At 38.4% G+C, this 13,111-nt stretch overlaps 1 protein-coding gene across 19 annotated transcripts in view; it reads right to left on the reverse strand.

Moving 5' to 3' along the window:
• The window catches only part of NBEA (neurobeachin), a 460,255-nt gene extending 447,376 nt beyond the window's left edge, over nucleotides 1-12,879 (reverse strand). For all 19 annotated transcript variants that reach the window (XM_086881592.1, XM_086881590.1, XM_086881589.1 and 16 more), the window contains exon 1: nucleotides 12,511-12,879. In XM_086881592.1, the coding sequence (XP_086737718.1) occupies nucleotides 12,511-12,792 (282 nt within the window). In that variant the 5' untranslated portion in view covers nucleotides 12,793-12,879. The remainder of the gene's footprint in view (nucleotides 1-12,510) is intronic.
• Nucleotides 12,880-13,111: the final 232 nt, after the last annotated feature.

Below are 13,111 nucleotides of genomic sequence, written 5' to 3' on the forward strand. Positions count from 1 at the left end.
TTTTGTTCTACAGCTTATTTTGATACTTATACAATAAAAGACTTCGGGCAGGTCTTTGCTTTTACAAACCTATTGACCTAGAATGGTTATTCTTAAAAATATATGAGAAGAAAAAGACCATTGAAAAATTATGAAAAATACTACAAGGGAAACAGAACACAAACTATGAAGCTGGAAGCTTCTTACCATACAGCAGTACCAAAATGTATTAACAATTACTGCTAAATGCCACTTTTCTCAATAACTCTCTTGGCTGTATTAATTTTTAATAATGCTCGAGTAGCCTTTAATTATGGTGTTTTAAAGATCTCATTTTGCTACACTAAGTATAGACTGTTTAGCTGGATTTCCATTTTCTAAATAAACAGAAATGCCAAAGAGTTTTTCTTAAGTTAGGATTGCTTTCAGACCACAAATCTCCCTATCTCTCAGGCAATCTTCAGGATTTCTTAAAGGAATTTTAAATCAAAATTCACGTTGGCTGTACTGACAGCTGCAGCTAGGCCATATCCTGCTTGTAGTATGAAGTATGTGGTCTCCTCAACCACTCATGCTCTACAGAATGCAAACATAAGAAAATTTTTAAATCCGTGGCTTTTCAAAAACTAATGCAACAAACATACATGGACATTTCAGATGGCCTGCCTAAGCAAAAACAACCCAGTGCTTATCCTCAAACACGTTTAGGTTGCTTCATCAGCTTCTTACTAAGGGAAGCTTAAAATCTACTACAACTCCACAAGGATCATATGAGAGAGGAATTTTGAAGTAATAATTTAAACAAGGTGTTTCCAAGATTTCCCTGACCTCCAGAAAGGATTTAGATTGTAATGACACTTGAAGACTTTTACTGTTTCTTCTGCACTTCTGGATATACCAGATTTCTGGTACAAGACACAATGTAGCAATGATCTCAGACAGAATAAAATACAATATATATGCTGCTTTCTTTTCAGAGTGGAGTAACTCCTGGATAAAACATAGCTCTGTGAACTTAAAGCAAGCTGAAAAGACAGTTATGTCCTAAATCCTGCATGAGGAAAACTGCAATACAAGTACTTGCAGCCATCCTAACTTCAGGCTAGGACCACAAACGAAAGCTGTGACAAATGATCCAACAGCTTAAATCTAGACTATTAAAGGTGTTCTCTATCTACACTCTGAAATCTCTTAACTGCATTTAATTTTAAGAGACTATTTCTTACTTTAAAAATTTCAACACAAAGCACTTTGAAATCCACATGCCAGTTTAGACTCTTGTATTAACAGATGGTGATAATTCCCTCAGACACCTCAAAAATTAATAAAACATCATGTAACAAGTCATTTCAAGGTCTCTGTAAATCTAGACAGACACTGCATCACTGAAAGAAGTTGTAACCTGTAACCTGTTGTACTCAGGATTTTCCCATCATGTTTTTATTATCATCATGTTTTTATCAGGTTTTTATTTTTTAATGTACATCTTCCCTTTAACGGTACCATCTAAACAACTAACAATTTTGCTAAGTTTGATACATTTCTGTTTTGGTTTTTTTTTATGACTCAGCTGGAAAAAAATATCACCTTCAACAGCCTAAAATCAGCCTCACTCAGCTGAAACTTCTGCTTCCCCCTTTCCCATCCTTCTTGATTAGGTGCTTAGGTACACTAAAGGCTCTTAATACATTATAAACATATTTGTATTAGTTTGAACTATTGGGTTTCTGAAAAAAGGAAAGTTTAAACTACAAGTGACAAAATGGATTACAGACTTGAAAACTACTTTTTTAACTAAGACAGGACATGCAACTGAGTGGGTAGATGCAAATTTGTTCTCAATAAAGAACAAACAGAATTAATAGAGAACTCAATGGAATTCAATCACATTTTACTAAGGAAAAAATTGCAAACAAACAAACTATTTTACTATAGTTCACTTTCCCCTGTTATAGAAGCATCACAGAACTACAGAACAGTCTGGGTTTGAAGAGACCTTGAGGATCATCTAATTCCAATCGCCCTACCATGGGAAAACACATCTTCCAGTAGGTTGTTCAAGCCCCATCCAATCTGGCCATGAAAGTATAAAAAAGCCCTACACTAATAATACGGGAAATAATTGCAATTGTGAGCACTGGGAATAACCTGTTTCTGGGTTTTAGAAAATACCTGCAATTATCAACTTCACTGAACAACTACCCATTTTAAAGACTGCATCAGCTCCTATTCACTGAACACTATGTTTAAAAATGTCAAATACTGTACTGGATCAAGTATGAAAGACTGACTACCTCTCAGTGACTAAGCCTACACATTGTTCTAGTTACAATGTGTTTATTACTGTACATTATAAGTTACTTTGAATAAATGCTTGAAACGAAACATGAACTATAAAAATTTTGTTACACAATCATCTTTGTTTCATATATTACAGTTTCTAAGTTGCATACAGTTATATGCACATGAAGTGCTATTCAATATTTAATATATAAATCTTAGACTATATATAGTCATGAATCTATTATTTTCAACAAACCCATTCTAGAGTTTCAACAGCCTTGGTTCTATACTGAATTTTGTATTTCTATTTTTCCTTCTAACATCAAGCATCTACAGCTTTGAAAACTGCTAACAGCTCTTCTAGTTGAATTTCATTTCATGCTAATTTGTTGAATAAGGCAGTATTTATAGTATACGTAAAGAGCCACAAAGTTTCATTAACTCAGGATTATGCCATTATCTTCGTACTTTCTCAGCAAAATATTAAATGTAGCTACATTTTATATTTCTGAAATCCAAGAAATAAGCTTACATACAACCATAACGGTGATTTGCAGAACTAACAGACAGACTTGGGTTTGTGTTTCATCCAAGACTATCTATTAACAAGCAGGCACAACAGATGAAAAGCAAATGCACACTGCTGTGGCTCACCAAGGTCTGTTTTCTTCCTTGGCTGCATGTGGTGCAAATTGTCCTTTGCTGAGCTAGGCATTGCTACATTGGATTATTTGTGGTAGATACTGCAGCTCATACTGGGAGATGAGGAAGAGGATTGCTATAATTAAAAGGCTTCTCAGACTCCACCTCCCACTTTTTCTTATCTACACAAGGAGAATAAAGATCTAAATGTGTGAATGATTAAGGGATTGGAACATCTGACATACAAAGAAAGGCTGAAGAGAGCCTTATCTCTTATATCCCTGAAGAGGGATTATTTAGCCTTAAGAAGAGAAGGTTTGAAGAGATCTTAGAAATGTGTATTTGTAGGGGGGGGTAGGGTGGGCAGGGAGTACACATAAGGGTGCCAGACCCATCTCAGTGGTGTCTATGAGCCCAGGATAGCATGATAAGGTTTATTTTCAGATGGACTCAATTCACTTCACCCTTGGATAGTAGACTGAACTCTTAACAAGGTCTTGTAAGTTTACTTCTGCATTCACAAAGTGCTCTCTAAGGTATCAAAAGATGCAATGGAGACCGCAACATTTCCATGAGAAATAGAGTGAGGAAGTCTTTCAAATCACTTAATAAGCTATGTAGAACAAAACAAAACAAAGACAGACTTCTGCAAGTTCTTTGAAGGTATGTATGCCATAGCTGAAGATACAGAAGCAGCAGAAAAGAAGATTTTCAGAACCCCAAAAACTAAAATATGGGCCAAGGGCTCCACAAGTCTCTTGAGGGGAAACATAGGAATGAAATAACTCCCATCTCCTAAGCATATTGCTTGGAACACCTTATTCAATCCAATGCAGCCTTACACCAATGTTTCCCTAAGTTTCAGCTATTCAGTAGATGAATATTAACAGCCAAGAAGCCATCAGTCACAGATATGACTCATAAATACTGCACACACCTTGCCATTTATAAAAACAGGTAATTTATTTCTCTGGAACAACAGAAGGGAAAGAGAGGGTGCTGAGCTTTTATTTGAGCTCTCAAACTCACAAGAAAACAGTAAAAGCCACCAGACTTGAAAGTGTACCACAGCACTTAGGAAGGTTCTTTACCTTCTTCCTTATTCCGTAACTTAACATAGCCAAAGATGCAGCTTTCAGATGCCCCTCATTAAGTTTCATTATTGACATAAGAATTATGATTTGAAGAGTGATGAAGCTTATTTTTTTCCTTATAAAATAGGCTTTCTTCTCTTTACAGGCATAAACTCTTTACCCATCCTCTCAACATTCCAGTTCCTGCAATTAAACAAATGCAGTTAATGTCCTTTTGCAAAGATGCTGAATCCCCAAGTCCATACTCCAGACTCACAGGAAGCTCATTCTCCCTGCATTTTCACAACTACAAGTTGAGGTTTGCTCTCATTATGAGGATGCTATGCAACTGGAGCTGACATAGCTGTGTGGCTCAATTCTGATGTGTGTGTCCTATTGGAAGGGGCAGACAGCTTTTCTGTTCTTCCAGGTGTAAAAAACATACATTTGACTTTAAGCAGGAATGCAAGCCTGATTTCAAAGTAATCTTTTTTTATTTTTTCTTTCTTTTTAATTACTTTTTTTTAACATTAACAGTGACATAGGGAGATTTTCTGCTCCCAATTAAACCAAGAATTTATTTTTTATTTGTTTTTGCTATGCAGCAAGCTACAGTAAATATTGTTGAAAATTAAGGGTAAACTCAGACTAGTCAGACATAAGCAATATGAAACAACTTGGCTTCAGCTGGTTCATTACTAGCTTGAATGCGTATTTCATGGCTACTATTCTGTATTTAATGAAAGTACATTTTATTGTTCTCTACAACTCTGTAGTAGGAGTCTGTTGCCACAGGTTTGTATAAGATCCTTTCTCAGTCAAAGCATAGGTTTTCAAATTCATATTTGTGTTTGCATTCAAACTATTTTCTTTTTATGAAACAAAATTAAAAAAACCAAACCTGCTATAGTGGCTCTTAAAGCAGGCAATCAAAATTCAATAAAAGTTGGAAAACTTTATGTAATTTAGTATTTGTCACAGAATATGAAGGCTTATAAAGCAAAAAGAGCAGTGAGATCACATAAAACTGATTACAATGCCTCATTGGTTTAGAAGAATCTGCTGAAAGAATGATTATTTCATCCTTCTGTCTACACTGTCCCAGTACTACAAAAGCCATGAGGTAACAAAAAGCATGATATGAATAACAACACTTATGAGTATTTTGCTGTATCTCACTTCCAACTAATTCCAAAACTTAATACTTATTCTGCATAGTTAAGGCTTTCAACTGTGAAACAAAAGGGCAGTGAAAGAAACATCATTTTGCAAAGACAGATGCCAAGCATTTGTAAGCTGTTGAGCAGCATTAGCAGTACTCACATTTATACAAGCTTTCACTGAATTGTCATGTTGGAACAATTTCAGTGATGCAACCCAATTTTAAAGCAAAGCAGGGTAGCCATATTATAGGGTTGCATTAAAATAAATGAATTGACATTGCTGGTGTAAACCTCACTAACACCAAAACTACTTAGACTTACTTAATTACCAAAGGTTATTATTTTCCATCTATGTCAAAAGTACAAAAAAATGCTAAAATGTGAAAATTATTTAGCAATCATTAGTTGGTCAGAAGTCAAGGTGCTTCTCTACTGGAAATAACAGATAATCCTTCTCTTAGATATTAATGTCATTAACAATCTTCTTAAACTGGAAGTTATGAAGTTATAGTTCAAATAGATGAAATCCATATTAATCCTATAGTTGAAGTGGATGTTTCTATCATTAAGGAAGCAATATGTGACTCTCCACAAATAAAATATTTTTAAATTTTTCATTATCTCTATGCTGATGATCATGTATCATCATACTGTATCATTGGAGTACATTGTAGTACATCTATGCCAAACTCTTACAAGACAGATGTGGGAGGTAGGTCACCAAATTCAAAACTGATGTTTAAACAGATCTGCTGCCTCTGATTATAAAAGCAAGTTCTAAATTTGATTCAGACTTAAAAAAAGCTTAAAGATTCTGTCTGTGCAAGAATTAATAAAGCTCCACAATGGGGTGTTTCCATAAAAAAAAAAAGTAACAAATGATCAAATTTCACTAAAAAATAAATAGAACTTCATCATCATAAACACACACTACTACAGTGATCCTCTCGCCACCAGGGACATTGCATATATAATGAGGCAGCTGATACTCTTCTGTGTAAAGTACAATAAAACAGGGTACACTAATGGAAGAGCAACACAAATTAATCTGAAATAGATTTACTGAGACAGGACAAAATACTAAATTAAAAAGGTGCAGAACCAAATAATGAACAGGTAAGACTAAGAGGTTGATTTAAAATAGCTTAGATAGCTTAAGTTAACATTTTGTTAATACTGTGAACAGCATTTATCAGAAAAGATTCTGTATTGGTACTAACCCAATCACAGATTTCACTCCACTTTGACTAAATTCCATACAATGCAAAAGGGGAACAAATTCTTAGGTAGGAATTCAGAGATGATTATGCAGTTTTGGGTGTTAGTTTTCGGTTGGGTTTTTTTTTAAAGATGAACTATATAAAGTGTTTAATATATTTGAGATGTATGAGTAAACACACTGAAAAGCATTAACATGAAAGAAAAAACTGCACCACAGCTTCTTAGACCAGTGTTATGGGCCAAGCCCCCAACTTCTGCCCCTCTGAGTGCTCATCTGAAAGCAGGGACAGGGGAAAGTATGGAGGCCAGAAAGAAAGGTTAGTGTATAACTGAATACACAGCTAAATGCTTAGTCTTGTAAAACACATGGCTTAAATGGGGAATCAGGTCACAATTTCATAAAAATAGCATCTTGATAGAGAAAGGTGCTAACCCTTTGCTTGGTGCAAAGGGATAAAACACAGGTAGGGTCTCAGGAATAAGGAGGAAAGACCAAGGATTGCAGGTGTTTTTTCAATACCAGTCTCACAACTATTATTTCAGTGTGACAAAAAAAAAAAGCCTCTAGGTATTCATCACTCTTATAATCCATGAACTGAGTCCTGTAAAGACAAGTGAGAAGCAAAATAAAGATGTAAAGCTAAGAAGAAAATAGCTATTCAGAGTTAAGCATGAAGGAACACTCAGTTACATGCCAACATGACAGATTTTTAAAAGTTATCACCTATAGAAATGTATCAACCCATCATACAAGAACCACAGCAGATTCCAAGCCACCTGCTGAGATACCATTAGTGCTTTATGACTGATAAAGGACTGAAAAAACTTTTCAGCCATAAAAATCTACTATCAAAGATTAGATTAAAAAAGCCCCCAAAAAATCAGTTCTAATAAAATAATTAAAAGAACATTCAATCATTTAAGATTTTCTGTAACCAAAACTAAGTTTTCCACAGAAGAATATAAAAAATATAAAAAAATAACAAGAGCTACAGTACTCTAAAATAGCTGGCCATGGAATGTTATGACAAACTCTCACATTAGATATTCTTTTTAGATATGGCTCTGGTAGCTTGTACAGCAATGTCCAAACACAGATTAGTTGGAGAGATGAGCAGGATACCAACAGGCCAGTAGAACAGACAGTAACTTGGACTAGGACTGCCACCTTCAGTTAAGTATTACCTAAACCAAAACTCACACATAAAGCAAAAAAAAATCCCCTCAAAAATCCCAACTTCAAAATTTCCCCAAACTTCACTTTTTTGATTAGTACTATCTATCAGCAGAGAATTATACTCAAAATGAGAAAGCTTTCACCAAGAAAATGGAATAAGGTTTTCAAGCCTGCAAAGCTGGTTCCACAAGAAAAACGAAAGTCGCATGACAGAAGCTACAGCTCAGGAGGCCCATACTTTCTCAGACTACAACAGTGTCCAATGAACAAAAGTATTTCTTTCTCCCTACATAAAAGTAGAACTGTGCCATGGGAAACAACCAAAACTGTAAATTGATTCAAAGAACTCAAACACCAAAGCCAACTACAACTTAGGAAAATCCTCAACCAACCTCTGAAGAAAAGTACCAAAGGAAAAAAACCAAAAACCACCTTTCTTACACAGGCCTCCCTTTACATTTTTCCTTATGACCACTACTACAGAAAGCCCACAGGGAGAGAAGGATCTCTCACATAATTCAACCCATTTGCTCTGAAGCTGCAAATGCCACTCCTACGAGTACACAATGTGACAGAGCACTAAGAAACGGCTTACCTCTTGTGATGGGTGACTAACACTGAAGTAGGATGGAACAGCCAAGAAAACGAGAAGAGCTAGGCAGAAGCGTGGGCTGCAGTCAACAAGAACAGAAAAAGACTTTTTGAACTAAGCCTGGTGTTTGACCTACTTCTTACAAGCACTCTCTAGCCTGACAAAACATATATAAAAGCTTTCCAGATTGCACAAGGAGAACCCTGGTCAGCTACACCTGTATCAGATTGAAATCTGCTCAAATCTGCATCACATCATCTCTACAAGACGCACAGGCAAAACGAGCAGCATGTTTCAGCACCAGTCACAACTTTTTAGTATCATTCAGCTTATTGTTCACCTTGCTGATTGTGCACTGCCATAGAATCAGCACTATAAAACCCAAAATCACAAATGCTAGGAAATTCAAACTGGAACAGAGAAAGGTCCCTAAAAGCTAAGAAACAATGCAACTCAAATAGTTGTGTTTGATCAAAGACAACCAATCAAGCATCAGTTCAAAATATACACTGAAGAAAAAATTTCCAAGACCACTAAAATACTGGAAAAGCAGAGAATTGAGAAAGCAGGTCAGTAAAATAATGGTAGGAAAGACCAGTCAAGGTAAATTAAAGAAAATTAATTAAAGCCATATGTGGAAACTTTGCACTAGGAAATAAGAAAAACAAAAGTAGACAAATTAGAAGAATACAGGTAGACAGACTGACCCACTTCCACTTTAATATCACATTATCTGGAGTACATGGTGTAGAATTTTATCATAAACATCAGTCTAACAGCAACAAGCACATCTACCATGCAATAAAAACATCCTTGTCAGCACCTTAAGAAAACTAATAGAGCTGTCCAAAGGGGAAAGACCTCCTCATCAACAGAAGCATAGAACTGGTGTCAAAATATCCCCAAAGAGAAATCCCTTAGAGCAATTAGAGGATTACACTGTTTTTAAGGAAAGCCCTTTCTAGTCTGGTGCTTTGCAGTACACAAGGGTCATTGAACACACATCTCAGAGGGAGCATGCTGAGCTGGGAATTCATATTAAACCCATGGACCAAAACCAAAATAAGTACCATCACAGAAGAATGCACGTGATACAATGAGGCATTCCCTCTTATTTCCATAAATGTAAAAAGAATACAATATTCTAAAAAAATCATTCTAAAAAAGCCTTCAGCTCATAGATTCGTAAGGTCTTCTGACCTTCACAGTACTAACATCAGCAGGTCTTTCTAAGGATAACTGAGTCCTCCCTAGGCACTGGCATATAAAAGGCTGAACCCTCTCTCCATTACAAATTTTACTATAATGTTAAATACTGAAAAATAACACAGTACGAAGTGATACTACATTAAACAAGTTCACCAGTTTAACAGAACTTTAAACACAGCAAGCTCTGAGAAAACACTAAGAAAAGCATCAAGAGAAACAACTAATCTCAAACAATGGAGGCATGCCCAAGAACAAAACACTGTCTGAACTGAAAGTTCACTGCCAAAATTTGGCAAAGCTAAAAATCCAACAAGATATTAGACCAGAAAGATTTTCAACACTGTAAAAAATACGCTTCCTCACCTCATATATGCAATAAATCACTATGGCCATCAGTATCAGAAAGCACTAACATGAGTTAAGTCCAAAATGCAACATTAGGGATCAGAGTGTGTGGCCACCAAAACAAAAATTTAAAGGTAAAAACTCTTCAAGAGAAACCCTAAAAGCACAACTTAACAAGAAAGAAGAGTGATGACCTCTGTAACAAGGGCACACCAGAAAAAAGTTTTGTCTTGGACATTTACTGCTGCTTCCATGCAGATGCAGGAAGAATAAATAGACTTATTTAAGCTTTACACAAAAGACAGCAATAACCTCAGATAAGAAAATTTAAAAAGCATCTCCATCTTTAACTTCTGATTCTCTCTGATAATAAAATGTCTCAGCTATGCAGAATCCTTATACTAAAAAAGCTATTACCAAATGGCTTATAGCAACCCAATATGGCACAGTATAGGCTATATTTCTCTCAGACACTTAACATATCAACTGATGAAGCAAAACAAGATCACTGTTCACTCATAATCACTTGCATCAAAAGTCATTCAGGAGTAGTACAAGTAAAGACTGGAGAAAAACAAAGTAACAAAATTACCTAGCCAAATAGTTCTCTCTGCCCCCAGCTACCCTCCAAATAATGCTTCTAAAATAGAAAACTGCACTTTATTTCAAGTTGCTACTAAAATAATACTTAATACTAATGGAGACAATGTTTAATAGTTTAGGTAAATGCCATCAGCTTTACTTTGAATCTGCCATATTCACTGCTTGTTTAACATGTGAGGAAGTTAAGTTTAAAATATAAACACATAATTTTGAAACATCTACTGCTCTGAGTAGAAAACAATTACAGATACAATACAGCCTCTCTCTGCTTTGGGAGTACTGACTGTTGTATATTAGAGTCCATCTGTTAAGTAATGACTGATCCAGGATGCAACGCTGCTGCAGCAGACTCACAAGCAGTTTCACATTCTTATATGTCTCCCAGTGCTGAGAGAAGTGTTAAACACTCTTTTGTTTATTCTAAAAGATAAACAATGTTTTCAGCAAGTGAAACTGATTAGTAGGTCTATCTTATATAGAGCAATGGATGTCCTCCACACATACACCACAACATATGCTTAACCTCTCCAGCAAAGAAGTCAATGTTAATCCAGTTGCTGGTGCACTAACAGCCAGAATTAAAATGAGCTTAAATATCAGTAAGAATGAAAGAAGAAAGAAAACCAGAAAATGATTAAACATCTTTGTATCTGTCATGATCTATACTAAGGCAGTTAATAAAGTAAGTGCACGTCATTAACTTATTTTGAGTGCTACCTTTAGAGAAATGGGTAATAAACCAATGAAGTTATGATGACTTGTACCATACTTGTACAAAGAACAAAAATAAAATTTACAAGTCACATTTCAAGCTGTCAAACAGCTTGTAGAAAGGAACGGGAAATATACCGGATAACTGTTTTGGCATATTCACAGAACTATCAGTTTTAACCCTGTGTGTTCAGATAAGCCATAAATATTAAAATGATCTGACCAAATAACATCCTTCCCTGTATGCTGCAGCTTCTCCATTCAGTCTGTGCTAGGTCAAATGCAAATAACTGTGATACAGAAGAATACATCTTTTTAAAGTGTTTGAAACAAAATGTATTATTTACATGACTTTGTATAAAACGATTGGAGGTTAGAAGCATTAAACTCATTTGAAACAAAGGCAGTTTCAGTTAATTGCCATTCAGTTTTGAGCAGTCATTTTTCTAATCCTATTCTATGTGCAAAATTTGAGGGTATTTCATTGACTGAACTGCTTCAAAAGCTTTGCTGCAGCAAATCTTGCATTCAGGAACAGCACCCAATTGCACATAATTGAAAGTGATTCATTTTTAGATGCACTCGCTTGGCTTCTGTAGGTTCCTCAGGCTTTGGTGTAGGTAGCGCAAAAACATTAAGTCATACAGTCCTGCAGTAACTCTTTCACTCCATGAAGTAAGCAGCTGACTAAGGAGCTACATTTTAGCATCTTCTCCTTGTTTCAGCTATTTACCTCCGTACAATAGTATTTTGCAATGCACAGACCTTGGACCAAAGTAGCAACAACACTTACTTTGCAGACAAGAATGTGTCTGGGAAAGCAGGGCAGGTTATTAAGACATGGGCAACCCAATACAATACTGCAATACAACTAACTCTTTATTACAGATATTAAAGCGTATTAAATCCTTGCAAAAATCTCCCTCCTCCCCCTCCCTCTACATAAAATGCTCAACTAGCTCTGATCTAACAGGGTTAAACCCTTCACATGTTTCAGCCGCCAAGAAAAGATACCAGCTCAGGCTGGGTTTCTTAAACGTTTCTCAATTAAAAACAGATACTACATTCATGCCACTCTTCTTCCCAAGACGAAGCTACCAGGTTAAAGGGCAACGTCCATAACACGAAATTGTAAATTACTTAATCTCCTGATTTTTCACACTGTAAATTGCACACACTACACTCCTGCAGGAGGCGGCCGGGACGAGGCACTGGGAAGGGGAAGAGTGGCCTGTCTGTTCTAGGCAGGGTCCTGCCTGGAGTTTAGGGAGCGCTGAGGGGGCTTTTGTCACACGCACGACGGACGAGGAGATGAGCAGGTCGCGGGATTAGCGAGGAGTTTGGGAAGGAAGGAAGGATGGCCGGAGAAGGGCCGTACGCGTAGGAGGGACACGGGGCTGGGAGGATGCAGGTCCCTGTCGGGTGGGGCGCGGGGGCAGCCCCGGCAGGAGGTGGGCTGCGCGGGCCGGTGCCCGCCGGGGCGTCACCGGGGCGGGGTGCCCGGCCGCTTACCAGGTTCAGCACCGTCTCCACGATGTCCCGGTTGCTGACCTCCCCAACCTGGATGAGTCCGATAAGGACGGCGAATTTCATCCGGATATTGCGGATCGGCACCGACGGGTTAATCATCCCCGCTGGGAGCACCACGGACCCGGAGCCCGACGCCCTCAGCTCCCCCATCACCGCGACGCTGCTGCTGCCGCCGCCGCCTCCGCCGCCTCCACCGCCGGCCCCGACGGAGATGAGTCCCGCGGGTTGCGGGTCCGGCCCCGACACCGGCTTCTCGCTCGCCATTTACCCCCCGCCGTTACCGGCACCTGCCGCCGCCGCCTCCCCGCCCGGCCGGGCCGAGCCGCGCATCCACCGCAGTCGCACCCGGCGGGGCCGCAGGGAGCCGGCCCGAGGCGCCGGCACCGTCCCAGGAGCCGCTCCCCCGCTCCGCTATAATGAGGGATTATTATGGGCGCCGATGCCCCGTTAGCCGAGGGTTGCCCGGCCGGGGCCGCCTCCCCGCCGCGGGGCCGGGGGCGCGGGCGGCGCCGAGCGCGGTGCGGCCCGGCGGGGGCGAGCGGCGCGCGGGGCGGACGGCGGCGCGAGCGATGCCGCTGCCGCT

Source organism: Cyanistes caeruleus, chromosome 3, assembly GCF_971803275.1.
Source record: "Cyanistes caeruleus chromosome 3, bCyaCae1.hap1.1, whole genome shotgun sequence".
Taxonomy (NCBI): domain Eukaryota; kingdom Metazoa; phylum Chordata; class Aves; order Passeriformes; family Paridae; genus Cyanistes; species Cyanistes caeruleus.